The 18,285-nt window shown below is 39.2% G+C and overlaps 2 protein-coding genes across 5 annotated transcripts; one reads left to right on the top strand and one right to left on the bottom strand.

Moving 5' to 3' along the window:
* The first annotated feature begins 660 nt into the window (after positions 1 to 660).
* On the top strand, positions 661 to 6,939 carry atp1b4 (ATPase Na+/K+ transporting subunit beta 4). 2 transcript variants are annotated; one of them, XM_041990573.1, is made up of 10 exons: positions 661 to 741; positions 1,270 to 1,326; positions 1,501 to 1,568; positions 2,187 to 2,403; positions 3,895 to 4,023; positions 4,156 to 4,260; positions 4,610 to 4,809; positions 5,241 to 5,297; positions 5,374 to 5,466; positions 5,556 to 6,939. In XM_041990573.1, exons 3-10 carry the CDS (start codon positions 1,506 to 1,508, stop codon positions 5,715 to 5,717), a joined length of 1,026 nt encoding a protein of 341 aa, XP_041846507.1. In that variant the 5' UTR covers positions 661 to 741; positions 1,270 to 1,326; positions 1,501 to 1,505; the 3' UTR covers positions 5,718 to 6,939. The 2 variants fall into 2 exon arrangements, with proteins under 2 accessions (XP_041846507.1, XP_041846508.1); XM_041990574.1 differs by lacking the exons at positions 1,270 to 1,326; positions 1,501 to 1,568 and having other exon boundaries at positions 666 to 741.
* Positions 6,940 to 8,250: 1,311 nt separating this feature from the next.
* Positions 8,251 to 18,129, bottom strand: lamp2 (lysosomal-associated membrane protein 2). 3 transcript variants are annotated; one of them, XM_041990707.1, is made up of 9 exons: positions 17,937 to 18,129; positions 15,980 to 16,092; positions 14,971 to 15,181; positions 14,719 to 14,880; positions 14,375 to 14,613; positions 14,139 to 14,258; positions 13,818 to 13,872; positions 13,534 to 13,701; positions 8,251 to 9,311 (listed from the first exon to the last, which is right to left on the bottom strand). In XM_041990707.1, the coding sequence occupies exons 1-9, from the start codon at positions 17,980 to 17,982 to the stop codon at positions 9,169 to 9,171; spliced, it is 1,257 nt and encodes a 418-aa protein (XP_041846641.1). In that variant the 5' UTR covers positions 17,983 to 18,129; the 3' UTR covers positions 8,251 to 9,168. The 3 variants fall into 3 exon arrangements, with proteins under 3 accessions (XP_041846641.1, XP_041846642.1, XP_041846643.1); XM_041990708.1 differs by lacking the exon at positions 8,251 to 9,311 and adding an exon at positions 10,054 to 10,299 and having other exon boundaries at positions 17,937 to 18,128; XM_041990709.1 differs by lacking the exon at positions 8,251 to 9,311 and adding an exon at positions 10,506 to 13,114 and having other exon boundaries at positions 17,937 to 18,125.
* Between the last annotated feature and the right edge of the window lie 156 nt (positions 18,130 to 18,285).

The raw sequence follows: 18,285 nt of genomic DNA on the forward strand, positions 1-18,285 counted from the left end.
GCTTGTCGTTTCTATAAGATGGATAACCTGTTAAATTAACTTTTAAATGCAAAGTTTGCTTGAGACCATTTTAAATGACCTAAGTGTTAGTCTACAAACATCACGTGTTTACCCCAATGGAACTTCACAAACTGGTTCAAACATTAGCTAACTTGTGAGTATTTCCCAGTTTCAAATTATGCCATCGTCTGGTAAAAAGCAAGGACATTAGCTATCTACGTTTTAAAATCTAAAGTTAAAAAACAAAATAAAACAAAAAATAATAATTTTGTATGTGTATACGTATTAAAAAATAGCCCTATTATTGTATTCGTGGAAATTCACTTGTCAAATCTGTGGTTTAGAAACTGTTTAAAGTGAATGAGAGCACATGCAGTCTATTTCAGACACTAAAATAAAGATTTTAAGGACAGCAAAGACAAAAGACGGCCTTAAACGACTTGTGGAAACGGGAGCATGCAGTTCCCACTAGATATTATCTGTCGTCCTTTTTCCTTAGATCTACAAGGCCTGTACTGTAAGAGACATTCTCTTTAGTACTGCACGCGCGCACGTTTTTGCCTCGCAGATCCCCCAAAAGACAGATTTTTCCGTGACGCAATTTCTCTTTTCATGTAAAAGAAGAAAAAAAGTTCCCCCTCTCCCACTTCTACAGGGGGGTAACAGAGCGTTACGTGACCGGAGTGCAGATTGCATCAGGGATGAGGTCTACTTGAACTTCCACAGATGAGAGAGCTTATGGTAAGCAGTTGCTGCAAAACTCAAGGTAGATGCGTTGGCAACTGGATGAGTGCAAATGCATGGAACACAATGACCGATTTATGATCAGTTCAGTTAGTGATTCACGTTAGATAAAGAGACAAATAGACATAAAATCCAACAAAATAAATGAATGAAGTTAGTTGCTTTGAGGTCTTTGTGCGCGTACAGTATGTAGCAATGCAGTGACTGACTGTGTCTTGTGTTGGGATAAGCTATAAATATTGTATTCAGGCTTTATTTAAGTCTTAGCCCAGCTAAGCAGACAATGCTTAATGGTGTGCGTGTACAGAATGCAGTGCTGTGGTCCAGTTTGCTGCCAAAACGACTCTGGGACTCCCCCAAAAAAAAGCACTCTGTATTTCACCCCCGGTTTTTCCCTGTCCAGCGTCCATTCACTATAATGCGCGCCTAGCTGAAGGAGGCTCTCCACACCCGGTCCCCTGCGTGCCTAAAACTTTTTTTAATGAACCCCTCACTTATTTTTTGACAATTTTTCTTTCTCTATAGGAGTCAAAAGGGTTTCCGACATATTAATCCGTGTTTTTGTTGAGAAGAAAACTTCAGGTATGTCTGATTCTTCATTTGAATTTCCTTCTGGACAAGTACAGATATTTGTTAACCTATATAATTGTATATGAAGTTATCCAAATAGATTAAATTTGGTTTGAAAGGTATGCAGATGTAATATAAATGATTTTACCTCAGTGGACATTCCTTCTACCTTTTCTTTCTGTAAAGAAAATATGGACCCCAATTCCACAGAAGGAGGAGCAGAAGAGACACCCCTTAAAAGTCATTCAAGTCCTGTAAGTGCTAAGAGTAAATTAGTTTACTTGATCAGTTTATCTTTTGAAGCGCATCTTAATAATGAAAAGTTTTCGACCCGCAGTGAGGCTTTTAAAAAAAAAAAAAAAAATTTAAGATAACATTATCATTTAGTCTACTAAATAATCTCCCAACAGCAGATTCTCTTAAAGTTGAGCTTTTCACAAAGTACTCTTTGATGGCACTCTCAAGTGTTCTGTAATTCTCGAGTTCCTCTGGGGTCTGTGTCTCCTAGCCTGTGGATGCTGAGAGTCAGTGAGCAACATCTGGATGTCAGATTGACCCTCCAGCTTTGCTGTATGCAGCTGCTGCTCCAAGCAGGAGGGTCCACTCAGGAGAGGTCAGCTCTCCCAACGAGTGCCACGAGGTCACCAGCGGGTTTATAATTTGCAGAAACAGGGGGACAGGACCATCAGTGTGACGTTTATTAACATGAAGAGCACTGTCTGGCAGTTTCTATTATCGGTCATACTCAGATCAGGAGGCATGCCAATTTTTTCCTGCGGTGCTTTGAAAAGAAAATAGGTCGGCTGCAGAACTCAGCAGTTAAGAATATGTGTGGAGAAGGCTTTTTCACTTCTTCTTCCTCTTTCCATCAGCCTCACAAAGTGATACTCAAACATGGCCAAGAGTTGGAGGAAGAGCAGGAGGAGCTGGCCGAGCACCAGCCTCTAGAGCAAGAAGACCTGAACTTTGAGAGATGGAAGCGCAGGCCCATTCCCCAGAGGACGCTCCACCAGAAAATAGACGACTTGAAGAAATACCTGTGGAATGCAGAGACCAACGAATTCATGGGTCGCTCTGGAAAGAGCTGGAGTAAGTTAAAAAGAGAGGTTCTGTGCTGGTCGAGTGTGGGAAAGGAGGTTTGGATTAATGAAAAAAGTTTATTTTTTGGTGCTTGTGTCCAGTGACTATAGTTATAATATTGAATTCATTAGCTGGCTCATCTCAAAGCTTAAGGGCAGACATGGTGTTTGAATGTTTTTAAAAGATGCACTTAAGGACAGTTTGGGAGTGAGAAATGTTTCTCCAGACCAGTGACTCTGCTCACCGTGCTTGTGTGTGTGTGTCCTAATGCTCAATGTTTACATAGGTGCTTGGACAATTCAGAGAGTCACGACAAAAACAGACTGCCTGGGGACATATCCCCAGCGGGAGCATGCTGTTCCAGGCCTCACATTGGCCAGGAATCACATTCCTCTAAATCTTACCATGATCTCCACTGCCTCTTTCCCAAAGCTTTGGTGACCTTTTTGCTGAACTTATCATGCTTATGGCCCCTCAGTTGCAATACAACACTTGAACATGCTTATGTATTTTTTCCCATACAGTATGTGCTATTGCACTTTGATGCAGGGGAACATTTTTGGCAGAGGCTACAGATTTGACTAGTTTGACCAGTCAATGATGATTGAACAGCCCCTTCTAGAGTATTTGCCATGTGATGAAGTTGTGCCCTCCTCTCTCAGCACCAATGCACACAATGACAAACATGAGCCAACTGAGGCAGCATTTAAGAAAAGTACTGAAATGTTGCATCTCCAGGCAAGGCTAAGAGCTGATTTCAGCTACATAACCAGTGTGTGCACACTTGTGGGGGAGTGGGGCCCATGTGTCTATTAAAGAAAGGCCCTGAGTTTAAGTCTGCGCTGCGTGTCCTGTGAGACGAGTGCGTAAAAGGGGACACAATACCAGAGTGGGGTGATTGGGGCTCCTTGGAGCTGGCTGGGCCTCTATGGCTGCTAAAGACCTTCACTACGATGGCAACCGGAGGTTCACTGTGTTCCTGAGTGAAAGGACAGCTGGGAGAATTCTCAGTGAGCTCAAACAGAAAGGCCTTTGTGGCTCTAGGGACGCAAGGCTGGCTGCAGCTAGTCCCCTGTGAAATTGCCTGCACAGCAAAAGCCATTTCATTTAGGACACATTTAGCTTGATTAGTTGCTAATGGACTGTTGATTAAAAATTGCCGAACAATGCTAGTTCTCAGAATTTCTCTGTTACAGAGTTCTCATATTAGCTCAGTACAGTGGGGTTCATACCTAATTCATTGAAGTTGTTTGTAGGTCCAGACATGAGGGAGGGACAGTGCTTTTGTATGAGTAAACAAATTAGTATCCCTGCTGATCTTGGACAGTATTTGGAGTCCAGACAAGCCACATAAAATGGTTAATTATTTCCCCTTATTCACATCAGACATGATCTACTGAGAGATGTGTTGTTATGTAAGCTACATTTGTGCAAGTACTCAAAAAAAAAAGAAAAAAAGAAAATCATCCCACTGAGTAATTGTTCACTCTCCTTGTTTAGGCCTCATCCTGCTCTTCTATGCTGCACTTTACGCATTTCTTGCAGCCATGTTTGGTGGCTGTTTGTTTTGCCTCATGTGGTCTATTAGTCCTTATCATCCCACCTACAATGACAGAGTGATGCCACCAGGTAAATATAACTCCAAACCCATACTGCAACCTCTGCCATCTCCCTTCTCACCTCTCTGTTCAGCTGTCCTTCTCTCTCTTGCTTCTAAGTGAGTCTTTGCACAGTTGACTGTCTTTGGGTTTCTGCTGGCAGGTATGACGATGGCCCCACACCTGGAAGGGCACGAGATTGCTTTCAATGCATCAGACCGGAAATCCTGGAAGAAGTATGCTCGGTCTATGGATGAATATCTAAGACGTGAGTCAGTCCTGATAAAATTGTAGGGGATATTAAAGCTGGGAGGTCTGATGAGGTTGTTGAGTTTGCTGAAAATTAAGCAGACATGCAATGTCTTAATCCTCATCTTCTCTACCTTTGTCCTGTATTTCCATTCACTTCCTGTAGAGCATGCTGGGGAGGGAAGCCTCTTTGTGGGCTGAGGGAAAGCCATTCAGAGCATTTTTTTTTCACATCCAGCTTTTGTCAAGCTTCTTTAACCAGAGGCCTGAGCCTGGCAGGGCCCTCCTACTGCAAAGGTTTATTTATGCCCCCCTCTCTGATTCTCCCTCCCTCCCTCTGAATCCTTCCCTCTGTTCTCCATTTGCAGCATATAATGATGGTGTTCAGGAGAGGAAGAATATTCACTGCACTCATGAGACATACTTCATGCAAGATGACTTAGAAGAGAGTGCAGAGCGAAAAGCGTGTCAGTTTAAGCGGTCCTGGTTGGGGGATTGTTCGGGGCAGCGAGATCCCACTTATGGCTATGCAAAGGGAAAACCATGCATTTTACTTCGAATGAACCGGGTAAGAGGAGCATCAGGTAATGCAAGCATGAGTATGTCTATAAAAAAAGAAAGGAAAAAGAAAGAGAACAAAACAAGCTGGAAGATAAAACAGGAGGAACACGCTGTTACTGTACTGTATGATCTCTTTTCTAGTGACATCTTGTGGCCATTGTAGAAAGAACATGAAGACGCCCAAAGCCACTGTGCACCATTCTTTGTCCTGACATTTTGATTGGTAACTTTGCAAGTTCCCAGAACTGAAAGCCGTTTTATTGAGCACATCCAACCAGCACTGGACAAAGAGCATTTTAAGGGAAAATTCAAATTCACTTTTTAAGTTTTCAGTGGTCAAGTTTGAATCTTTCAGCATACAGATAAGGTATCAAAACATGCTGTCTTTACATTTCTAATTGCATTAGTTCACTTTCTTCTGTTTTTCCTCTGTTGTAGATTCTTGGATACTTACCTGGCCAGGGAAAACCAATTAATGTGACTTGTGGAGTTAAGGTGCAGCAACCATCTGTACATGTAATTTTTAGCTACAAGGGACAAAAAGTCAAGCTAATAACTCGTTCTCTTTCAGAAAGGACCTGGAGAAGCCTTGGGAGAAGTCCAGTTTTTCCCTAAAAGCATTTTTGACATGAAATACTATCCATACTATGGGAAGCTCAGACATGTGAGTGACAGCGTCTAAATGACTGCTTGTGGCACAAGTTGAAAACAATACCTGTCACATCTCAATCTCCTGCATCTCTTTTGTCTCAGGTGAACTACTCTTCACCGGTGGTAGCTGTGCGTTTTGCAGGAGTGCAGTATGACACTCACATCCAAGTGCAATGCAAACTGAACGGAAAGGGGATCATTAACGATTCACCCACTGACCGCTACCTGGGCAGCGTGACCTTCTCCCTGGAGGTTGGAGCGTAAAGCAGCACGATGCTCCCAGAAGAAATGTAAAAGAAAAGAATTATGTTGAACATTTATTTTTTCCTTGAATACTTTATTTCCCTCACTTCATCCACCTATTCCGCTGTGAACAAAATCCTCAAGAAGTAGATTTTTACTTTTGTGTTTCTGTCGTATCTTCGAACCCTGAGCGTGCTGTTGGCACCTGCACCTACAACAAACAGTGCTGAGCACAGGACAAGCGCATAGTGTGAGTTACAGTTCACTTCCTGATATTTTGTAATGACTAATGAGTTTAATCAAACTAAATTACACTGCCCATTAGTTAGGACTTCTGGCTATGCAAATCCAATTATGACTTAAAATATTAATAGGGAATTAGTAATTTTGCCAGGTTAGATTGAAGTTTTGTGTGCACATTTTTGTGTGACAAAGTGTACTAATTTGTTTTGCTTTATATTTTTAAAATGTGTGTTGTAAGAATTCGAAGACGTATCATGCAAATACTGAAAGCAGGACTTGTACTGTACTTACACAGTAAAAAAACAGACATAATAAATGCAAATACATGATTACTATATTTTTGTTGAATAGAGAGGTATTATACATTTATGAAAAAGTATCCACTTCTTCTTTTGAAAAAAAAAAAAAAACATTTGCTTTTGAAAATGAAATACTACACCACTGATCAATAAAGTGAAATACTGTGAAAAAAATAGTTTGTGACAGGTCTGTGACATTAAAAACAAGACATAACTATTTTATGGTAGTATTAATCATGCCTGAGCTGTGTTACTAAACGTGGTCTCAATATTGTATTTATTCTCATTACAGCAGTTATAATAAATACAGTTTTCTGGTATGTACTCTCAAGCTTTCTTCCACATGTCTATTAGCTGTTAACGCATCCCAGAATCAGAAAAAACTTTATTAATCCCCAAGAAAAGTTAGAGTATCCAGTATAGTTCTTTAACTTGGACACCACCCTCAGAGAGTCCAGCTCCTCTCCAACACCATGACTGGACTTATGGATCATTTTATTGAGTCTGTTGGTGTTTGCTACCATCAGTCTGCTTTCCCAGCTCACAACAGCATAAAGAAGGTCACTGGCCACCACAGGCTCATAAAATATCCCGAGCTGCCTCAGAAAATAGAGACGCCTCTGACCCTTCCTGTAGATGGTTTCAGTGTTTTTGGTGATTTAAACTGATTTGCAATAAATCTCAACATGCTGTACTTTAAATTTGACTTTTTTCCTTTTGAAATAAAGCTGTTTAAACAGCAAAATCACAGAACTATATTGGTTTCTACTAATTCATTAAAGAACGCCTGGGAAATCTACAAAATAAAAAATTAGGCATTAGATGTCATGATAACACAATTTTAGTTTTATTGCCATGCACTCTAGTTTTTACATGATTTTCTCTTCTACATTACATACATTACTGTATTTAGATTTCATATTTAAAGATTTTAAGCAAGTTGGTGACTTCCTTCATAGCACTGAAGTCCTTCTCCAGCAGATTCCGTAACTCATCTGTTTTACTGAAACTTGTATATATTTTAATTTTGGCCATGAAAAAGAAACTCTTATGGCTTTAAAATTGCATGGAACATTACCCTGCAAGGTGGTTAGCGTCAACAGCTGGAGGGATCCTGGTTTTTCCTGTATCCTGGAACTTTGGTTGGGGCCTTTCTGTGTGGTGTTTGCATGTTTTGCCTGTGCACGTATGGGTTCTCTCCAATAGACTGGTGACCTGGCCAGGGTGTACCCTGCCTCTAACTTAATAGCTGTTGGGATAGGCTCTATTACCCCCTGCAACCCTGCATTGGAATAAGCGAGTAAGCTGATGGACGCACGTCTCCAACCCCTTCCTCATGCAATGAATGGGGATCTGTGATAATGACCTCCACTCAAAATCCAGTGTCTTAGTAAATCCTTGAAATCTCCTCAAGCTCTGCAAAATCTACTCTTGCTATGATCACATTGCAAAGAATAAACAGTAATTAAATGTTACTCTCATTCTACCAGAATCACAGACTTTTCATTTAAGACACAACAAGCACTTAGCTCATTTTCAGCCATACACTGGTACGGCTGTGTAGGTGTCAGAGGTAGAGGTCGATGCTCTGAAGATTCACAGCAGAAATACAGAATAAGTTTATGGCTGACTTTGCTTGTGATATGTATTGCAACACATTTTGTAATGACCATAGTTCATGCTGAGAGACATATAGCTGTGAGAAACATAATCCAGCACAGAGTCCAAAGATCTTTTACAACAGAGAAAAAATAATAAAAGTTTCCTCAAACTTGGCTCAAAAATTGCTTAAGTCTCAGGCTACGTCAGAGTCAGCATGCATATCTGCTTACATGCAAAATGAGAGTCATCCCTGTGTGTTTTAAAGGTAATAAAAAGCATCTGCTGGATCAAAGTCAAAACAGTTTGAGCTGGTGAAGCAGTTTAGTGTTCAATTCCCTGGAGTTAACCTTGGCAGTCACTTCTGTCACAAGACACAAGCCCAGTACACACGGCAAGAAAAACGACAGTGATACAAACCAGAACGAAACTTTATTTAATTTGTTCCCCACTTGTGTTAAACAAGCTCATCATGACACATTCTTCTTCAGATGGAGACAAGCTTCAGGTAAGCAACTCAAAAGGTGCACAACAGAAAGGCACAAAACTAATGGGGAGTGATGTACACGGATCAGATTAATGAAATGGTGACGTCACAGGTAAATTACTTGTCTTCATGATAATAGTCTTTAAAGTCTTAGTCACAAACATTAAAAAGAAAAAAAAGAAATGGTCCCAATTCTGGTAAAGTGTCTTTATGTTATTGTCCCTTTAATCAAGCTACAATTAAATGACTATTTGTGCAACGTTTCATTTAGCGGTTCATTCATATTACATGAAAGTTAAAGAAGCAATGAAAAAATGATTTCTAAGAAATGAATGACAGTGGCTCTATTAGCTTGCTCATACATTCGCGTCCTTAAAAAAAAAAAAAAAAATGTATGTCGTTCATTCTATACAAGAGATTCATTTACACATATACTACTATACAGCACAAAAAATTAGAGCAAAAAGCCTCTCAGGGGTGGGAGGAGGGCGAACCCTATGGGAAGGAAGTGGATGGCTACTCACAGCCATAAGTTTAATTTTTAAAACATGCAGTTGATATTGAAACGATACAGTATCAATCAAATGTTTTGGTACTTGATTCAGTCATTGGCATAAGCAAAACAAAGCTAACTGCTGAGTTGGTTGAAACTGGGTGCGGCAAATAAGCTTAAGATTATTGCAGAGAGATGCCTCAGGAGACAAAAGAAGGGGGAAAAAAAAGACAAATAAAGAGGAAAACACAAGAATCTGGGAAGCTTTTGATGAACTTCAAGGGTACGGAAGGTGTTTTTAAGAGCCGAGAGTGTTGAAAAGGGATGGGAGGCAGAAGCAGCTGGGTTCAATTAAACAGACTGGTAGCCAGTGCGACTCTTCCTCCGACCAATCAGGTAAGAGATAAGCACAAGGATGATTAGGAAGCTGAGCGCCACGCCCACAGCAATGGGCACCAAAAAGCTCAAATCAGAGTCCAGGAAGCATTCCTCAGCTGACAGGAAAAGAGACAAAACGACAGACAGCAGGTTAGCGCTTTAACAGAAAACTACTTTGAGCTGGATTTGGGTTAGAAACGAGGTTAGAAAAGGAGCAGGAAGTGGCAAGAACAGCAAAACTTATGACAAGAGGAAACAATAATGTGAATGTGGTGTTAAAAAGAGCAACACTAACACAAGGAAGCAATTCAAGTGAATGCAACTTAAAACTACCAACAATGTCTTTACAGAATGTTGAAAGGAATTTTAGAAAAGATGAAAAATTGCTTAAACAAAATATCAAAACCGCTCTTCAAGATAAACCTGGAGCCAAAAACTGATTGGCTAAGCACAAAACTGGAAAGAAATAGGAATATGTCTTCGTCAGCATGAACTCTGTTATCACCTTTCACTTAAAAACTTGCGCAGAGTAAAAGAGCCTCATCAAAATCACACTGCCCTGACATTAACAGAAGAAAACTAACTCCAAAGTAGGATATTCATTTACCAAAAACCCTTTAAAAACTAATTTTGTTGCATCTGTTTTAGTGAAAGAGGTTTAAGAGAACTGTATTCATACAAATTTTCCTTCAGTCATTGTGTGGATAAAACATGTAACGGAGTTTTAGATCTTAGTAAATTCATTTTTGTATAAGTTTGTAGTCTTTATGCATAGTTAACCCACTATTACGCCCCTCTCAGACAGAAAACAGAACGTTGAACCATTCCTGTAATCGACACTCACCGCTACATGGAAAAACGGAAATAAACACATTTATTTTCACAATTAGTAGAAGCAGCGTGGTAAATAGGCAGTAACTATCCTTTGTGAAGGAGAAAGCTCTAAATCAGGCAGGTTCAATCAGAAAGACTCGTAGCCGGTGGCCATGTTTCTCTTTCTCCCGATGAAATAGGCCAGCAGAACAATAAGAATGAGAACAAGCAGGGCAATTCCGACAGCAATGGGAACAAGGAAGCTCTCCGCATCACCCAGGCAATCCTCGGCTAGATAAAAGTGAAAAGAGCACAGAAATAAACGTCTTACTGGCTAAACACAGGAAAAAAAATTTTTTAAAAGGCACCAACAGCTGAAAGGGATGAGTCATGGTTGAGATCTATCAAGTATGTAAAGCATGAACATAGGACTTTTTTTTTTTTCTTTTTCCCCAATATTTTTATTTACATCAAAATACTAAAAAGCTCCAATGACACAATTTGAAATCCAATTTATTATAACTAACAGCATGAAAGAATGCAGATTAATTCATTCATTAAGTCATTTTTCTCCACATAACAGACTAACAGATGGTTTTGCAGCACAGATTCCCTTTGTTGAACATTTGTGCAATTTTCTCCACAAGTGAAGGAGAATTAAATAATCACACCTGCATCAGTGAGTTACTGATGTACAAAAGAAGAGAAATATTACTGTGTTGTCAAGTCATGGTGGCAAACCTGTCAAATGAGCATAGGAAAGGAGAAACTGAACAAAGTCTCATAAAAACCTTTATACTGGTGGGTGCTGCAAAACCATTGTCATAATTAAGGCAAATGAGTTTGTACAAAGCTGTAATACACAAGACAGCAACAATCACAAGCAAAAAAAAAAAAAAGAATGAAAGCTCATATCTGATTGAGAGATTTTCATACATGTACAAAGACCTGTGAAAGCAAATTTTGTCATCAGCTTAAAAATGCAAACATTTCCTGTTGCCAAGAGCTGGACCAGTGCAAACAATACACAGCACTCTACTATAATCAACACAAAACATTAACCGTGTCACATGTGCCTTCTATCATTACTAGTGACTGCCTATCCCTGACACTGCTCTATTGAAATAGGCCCAGAAAACCTTTTTCAAGCCTTACATTAAAAAAAAAACTTTCTGCAACTAGCTGGATGAGATTATACCACATCCACTGGTGCACTGACTGTCAGTCCATCAAAATCTGCAGATAGTTGTTGGGTTGTTTGCTTGTGGTGCTGAAAATCAGATGGAAAACCTCAGCCGCATGGTCCTGAGGAGACTAAGCTTGTAAAGGAATGGGATGGCATTTTGGGGTTTGTACTTTCTTCAAGAGAGCTGGTAACATGGACAAATTTTGTACAAATACAGAGGGGTTAATTTTCTTTAATTTTTGGAAAAAAAAACAAAGCTAAGCTACTGTAGCTGTTCCCTCTTGTTTCCAGTCTCTGTGCCGAGCAAAAGTAAAGCATCTCCTTGCTGTAGCTTCATATTAAACTACAAAGAGCATTAGTCTCATCCAACTCTCTTCAAAGATGTAAAAAAAGTTCAAAACACATCAAAGTAATCTAGTGGTTAACTTTTTAGCATATTTTCAGTCAGAGCTCTAAACTGTGTCTGAATTTTACAATTCTAAAGTGAAACAAAGTTTTCATGAGCTTTAATGTCCCCTCACTCAACTGCTGCACACAGAGAAAGTCTAAACCCAGACCTGTAGACTGGTGAGATCACTTGATAACAAGCAAATCATGTCTTAGTGCATTTATATGTAACTAGCATCATTTTCAGCATTGTCTGTGCTGAAAGAATATACACAATAGTACTATCCCTTTTCTAAACTTAATGCCAAATCTATTCTGAAAAAACCAAACAAACAACAAAAAAAAAACAAAAAATTCAAGCGTATTTCTTGCAGAATTGGAGTGTGTGCAAATGCAAAAGCAGAATATGCACAGGTGAAATGAATCACACTAACGATGGCTTCATCACAGGAGTTCAGTAAGCTCCAGGCTTTCATACTTGAAATATAAAAGAGCCAATAAAATGATCAGTTCAATCTGGGCTCAAACTTAACCTGGTGAAGTTGGTTTGCTACAAAACACAAAATCTGATTTCACACTCATAATATGATCGAAGCCAAATAATTCCAATGTTTCTCCTGATCTACAGGCGCAAACACGGGCTAATACATATTATTTTCAACAATTATTCAAAACAAAATAGACATGAAAGCTTCTTGACCATTTTGCTTTAACTTTTGACGGAAAATGTAGTTGAAACATTCAATTATGTCCTAATTATGGGAATGGTAATTCAAATCATAAATATGCTGAAAGATTATGCAACAACTAAAAGGCAAACAAAGATGGGAATGTTTGCTGAGCGAGTGCCTGATCCCACTGCAACAAGTTTAAATGGTTGCAAATCTTGTGCTAATAATATGCACAACTTATGGCCCAGAGGCTTTTGTAGATGTCAGGGGATAACTCTACCTGCACCTAAACACACTGCTCGCTGAACATTGCCTCTAAGGTAACTGTATAAATTGGAGTTTTTTTTTTTTTCTGAGGATCTTGCACTTGCCCATTAACAAAAAGCAAAACAAATGGGGATAGACGAAACATTCAGGGAAACAAAAACAAACACAGGGGTTAAGACAAGTTTGGTCCTTGAGTAGAAAAAAAAAACATCTTCACACTGATTTTACCCTCGTTAAACATGATTAAAAACCCTTATGACAAATGCAGTTTATGTCTCATAATTATCAATCATTTCAAAGCCATTTTATGACGATTGTCTTTTTTCATGACATCTTGTTTTCACATTAGAAATTTTTTCATTGATTTTTATTTGCCAATTTAAACAACTATGCATAAAGCCCAAGGACCAGGCTTGGAAACCCCATGACAATTCAAGAACAACTGCAAACTGGATTTAAAGGGTCTGATATCCAACATAGGTCTTTCTTCGACCAATCACGTAAGCGATCACTACAATGAGAATCAAGCCAGCCAGTGCAGCGCCAACAATGATTGGGATTAAGATGCTGGTGTCATCCAATGAACATTCATGGGCTGCAGATAAAAAGAGAGTCAGTCAACAGGTGGAACAGTGATTATCTCCTTAAAAACAAAACTGGGAGACAAAAATAAAGCAAGAGAAAAGCAGTTCATGTTATCGGCCACCCTGAAAAACAGCTTGAGTCCCACTGTGTTGGAATACAGTAATGACTGAAGTTCCCACTTAATGTTGGTTTAAAAATACATTTTTAGTCTTTTCTTTTAACCCCGTCTTATGTAAAGCATTGAGTTGCCCTGCTTTTCGAAATGCATTCAGCAAATACTTTATGCTACTGTTTTAAAAACCACTATCAATTACTACCATCAAGTGTCTTGATCCAGTTCTGGGACTGGTGCATTACAATCTGATTGTCTCAAAAAAAAAAAAAAATTATAATTTTAAAACAACTACAGTACGTGAAGGTATACCCTACCTGTACTGAACAGACCCTTCTTCACTTCAAATGGCTGCACATGCAGGTTGAAGGTGTAGATGGAGAGCAGGCTGTTGATGGTGTAGTTCTGCTCCTTGTTGCACATGTAGGAACTGCCCACAGCTGCCTCCCACAGACTCAAGTTGCTGTTTCCCTCAACAAACAAACCTTGGGGAGAAAAGAAAAGAAAAGAAAAGCAACAGGTAAAAAGAAAATTCTGAATAAACTTTATTCCAGGAAGCACATTAAGAATAAGCAGGCAGATCTGACTCTTCTATAATTACCAGAGCTTGTGTTTACGGTGACGTTCAGGGCATGAAGGCGGAATTTCTTTGCATCCTGTGAAAACACAAGTTTAGAAACTGTCATTGACAGAAGCAGTCAGTGTTTGACACAGGCAGTGTGTGAACACTGAGATAAATCCACATATTCCTGTTTTATGGGTAATGAGATCTATCTGTGCGTGCTTCACATTTAGTTGCTTTCCATCTAATTCTGGAAAGTTCATAATAAAAGCTGTTGTGCTGATTAAGTGAAAACAGTTTAAATATTAGTTTGATAAAGGAGGAGTAGCAGCAAATGTTACCATACTGCTAAGGACTTACAGCAACAAAAGTGAGCTTTACAGTGATTTCTTCAGACACCAACAAAAGCTCACTGCTGTTCCCTCCACAAAATCCAGAGGCGTTGACTCCACTGGGATTAAAGTTTGCTTCTTGATATTTCTAAGTCAGACAGAAGAGAGGAAATCAAATTAAATATTGTTGAGGATCTTTGTATAATCCTAAAACAGCAGGTTGGTTAAAACTGCAACAGAATTTTGTTGCATTTATGAACATACCTGTTGTGTGAAACCAATCTGCAAGCCAAAGTTGGCCAACAGACAGGCCGTGGTGTTCTCACCAGACCCGAGGCTGTAGTTTCCAATGTTGGGTGTAGGGAGGGTGGGTGTTGGGGTGCTGGTTGGAGGAGGAGAAGTGGAGGTGGTGTTTGTGACAGGCGCTGCAGAGGTCGTACTGGTGACAGGAGTGGTGGTGGGGGCAGCAGGAGTTGTGGGGTTGTCAGCAGCACAAGAGGTTACTGTGTGACAAAAAAAAAAAAAAAAAAAGAAGAGAAAGAGCAGAAACAAAAGATGTGAAATGAACACTGCGGCTAAGAGATGTGTGGTGGTATCTCTGTACTTACTGTTCTCACTCTTGCTTCCATTAATGACAAAAGCCTGTACAAGCATGTTCCACAGAGTCATGTTGACCTTTTCAACTTGCATCATGTCTTTACTTTTGCAAGAGTAGCAAGTGTCCAAGCCAACATTTGTTATTTCAGGCTTCTTGGTGACAGTTACGGTTTCTAAAATACAGAAGATAAGAAAACAAAAATCAGTATCAAGGTCATTCAATCATCTGTGTACTTTTTCTTTTTCTTGAATTTGAACGTTACCGTTTGATGAAGAATTTGGGAAGAAGGTGGAGTCACTGAGATTGTAGATGAAGGTTACAAGGTCTGCCTGATAATTTTTTTCATTCAAGGAAAAAGTCACAGTCCAGGAATGTCCTTCTCCAAACTTAAGCTTAAGGGTTGAGTTTTTGGCATCACATTTACTATCATCTGATGCAGCATTGGCAGGAAGTTCAAAGACAGCCATTTCACTCTGAAAAAGAGCAGAGAATCAACGCATGCTGGCTGCTTTCAAGCAGGCTTTTCACATTGTTTTCGGCCATTGTTGTTTTTATCCACTCACTTGGAAGAGGGGATCAAGTCAGAGGTATATACCAGCCTGCAATCTGCAAATTTGCCACTAAATATTACTAAACCCCACAAATCGGACCATTAATGAAATAGTAAATTAAGGGATATTGATGTTGGTATTGGACAAGTGGTCTGTTCTAGTGTTTTGCTGCCACTTGGAAGAAGAGTGTGAGGGTGGTGCTCCTCTTGGTTGTGTTGGGGCTGCTGTTGGTGTTTTAGCTTTGCTCTGATGTGAAAAAGATCTGCTTTAGACAAGTATTAAGTAATAAGAAAATGAAAATTGCCCATGTTTTTTTTTCGCCTGTGGTTCTTTGCTATTTACGGTTTTTGGCCTCAATCTTATTGAATTGCTTGTTGTTAAATAAAATGAATATTTTTCTGTTGTTTCCCAGTCTTTAGCCCAACATCCAGGAAGTGTAAAAACAGGGCATGTCAACTGAAGGATATGCATCAGGAAAACACGGCAACTGAAATGCTGAATAGTAAGAATCTGCCTGGAAGAATTTCCCCTTTTCATGTTGACACCTTCTTCCACAGCAGTGATGTGACAGTCACATTGCTAACGCTTCTTGATAAGAATAGAACAGCAAACACATGCAAGCAAAAGCCAGATATTTCAGAAAGACTTCGTGACTGGTGTACCAAATTACAGCTGGAAAACATCAACTTGTGTTTACTGTAATCAAGTCAAGAAACCCACCTTATTGTCTACTGTACTGTAGGACACTGAGAAATTGAGCAGTAGATTGGCATACAGGCATAACTTGTCGTCCTTTGTGACATTCACCTCAATGCCATGTGACATCTGGAGCACTGAAAAGAAAAAAAAAAACATGCAAGCAATTTATTTATATTCTAATATATTATGATGATTCTTATTTAGCTTAGACACAATTTTAAATATTTTCTCAAAGGATGTAGTCGTAAATAATGGCAGTTCATATCTTCTTTTATCCATTAGTTACAACCCCACATCTTCTTTAGCAGGTCATAAAGGGCTGGCGTCATAACCAGCTGACTCTAGGCAAAAAAAAAAAAAAAAAAAAGTGTACCCTCATTGGTCAGCAGATAACTTTGAGCAGACACATAACAACTCATAATCACATTTATGATAAGAAGGTTTGCATTTTGCTGAAAGGTAACAGTGCCAACCGTTTAAACCAAAAGAACTGGCCTCACCACCCTGAAGAATAAATCAGATAAACCCTTAAGCTAGTGACAAAACAGCTTTATTTAGAGGCTTCAAGTAGTAGGAATGGTGGCACAGAACCTGATCTTCCTCATTTGGATATTCCCAGGCTATAATCACCAGACACATCCGAGATCAAATGTTTTACTAAAATTGACAAGAAAACAGTTTTTTGAATAAGAGCGACACTCGTACTGAATGACTTCAGCGGCAAAAACTGCAGCAAACATGTTACAAATCCACTGATTTTGAATAGCAGTACACAATTCAGCAGAAAGGACAGAGTCCAGTTAGATTACTGATAAGGTTTTTGACATACTTTGTCATCCTCTCAGGTGACTGGTAGAATCCTCACAATAATGCACATAACACTTAAGTTCTTCAATTTGTTTACTTGACCTATACTTGACCTAAAATTTGTTATTTTAATGATAACCAGGCTTAGACTTTATGAACACATGAAATCAAATGCTCAAATGCTCAGTCGAATGACAGCACATAAAGAAATCATATGCAAGTATGTACGAAGAAGTCACTTACAATGGCATTACTGAAATTTAAGATGAGGTACAGCTAAATAATAATGTTCGCTGGAATTAAATGATAAAATCTCAAATGAAATTAACTTTAAACATGCTTGCTTAAAGCTCAGCAAATAACTAAAATAAAATAAAACTCTGATTAAGGTTAACTACCGTGCCACATATTTCTTTAACTTCATGGTGCTGTTGTGGCTTTCATGTCACGTGCTAACACTGTAAACCGAAAAATGAGGCTAATGACAACCCATCTAGCATAATATTAGATCGTTTTCAACCTTAACAATGAGTGTATCTGCGTAAGAATTACTCTAACTTATGTTTGTAGCTAGTGATGTCTAGCAGCAAATGGGTGTACTGTTCTAGACTTCGTCAGTAACGACCTAAAGCTATCAAAACAAGTACTACCCAACCAGTTAGCTAACAAGTAAGTTAGCTGACACTAGTTGCCCTAAACATTAGCATGGGATATTGTTAGCGCCACAAATATTTAAAAAAAAAAGCTGAATGTCTTGGCAGTAAAGTTGGTGTACGTTTAATTCGTGTTTATGAGCATACGGACAGCGGCAATAGGAACAAATAAATGTTAATGCTACATTAATGCCTTTCAGTTGTCCAGCTGACGCAGGTAATTAGCACCGAAGCTAAAACAGCAAAACATTACGATTGTCGTTTCTCCTGTAATTAGCACATGACGATGAACTCATCTGAAGGCCTGTACTCTCGACCCAGTTTATGAAAACGGACTGACAACTGTAAAATGAAAGACGAATGACAACTAAGATACTTTTATTTTCGTTTCTACAGATGCATTCATCCCTGGCCCTGAAGCACCAGGCCCGGAATATCCCAGAAGTTTACTCACGTCACTTCTGAGAAACGAACCGCGATTTTCTTTTAAGAGATGATGGGAATGTGATGATGCTTACCAAATCCAAAAGAAAAGAACAAAATCAATGCAGCAAATGATGACATTTTCGCTGGCTAGTTGGAGGGTCAGTCACCAAAGAGACAGGGACAACAGTCGCCGAGGACGCTCTCAGTTCAGTGAGCGATGCTTGTGATGAAGATGACTCGACTGTACCAGGAAATGGAAGTCATATGACAGAGAGCCAAACCTTGAGGTGGCGTAAACTGCGGTCCAGCTTTACTTTTTTTTTTTTTTTTTTTACGAAGTTATTATACCCTGCATGCTAAGGCTTAGAAGAATGTGAATGATTAATGACTTCTGTGACTACATATCATATGTGTGTGTCTATATATATATATATATATATA

This window comes from Melanotaenia boesemani, chromosome 7 (genome assembly GCF_017639745.1).
Source record: "Melanotaenia boesemani isolate fMelBoe1 chromosome 7, fMelBoe1.pri, whole genome shotgun sequence".
Classification (NCBI taxonomy): domain Eukaryota; kingdom Metazoa; phylum Chordata; class Actinopteri; order Atheriniformes; family Melanotaeniidae; genus Melanotaenia; species Melanotaenia boesemani.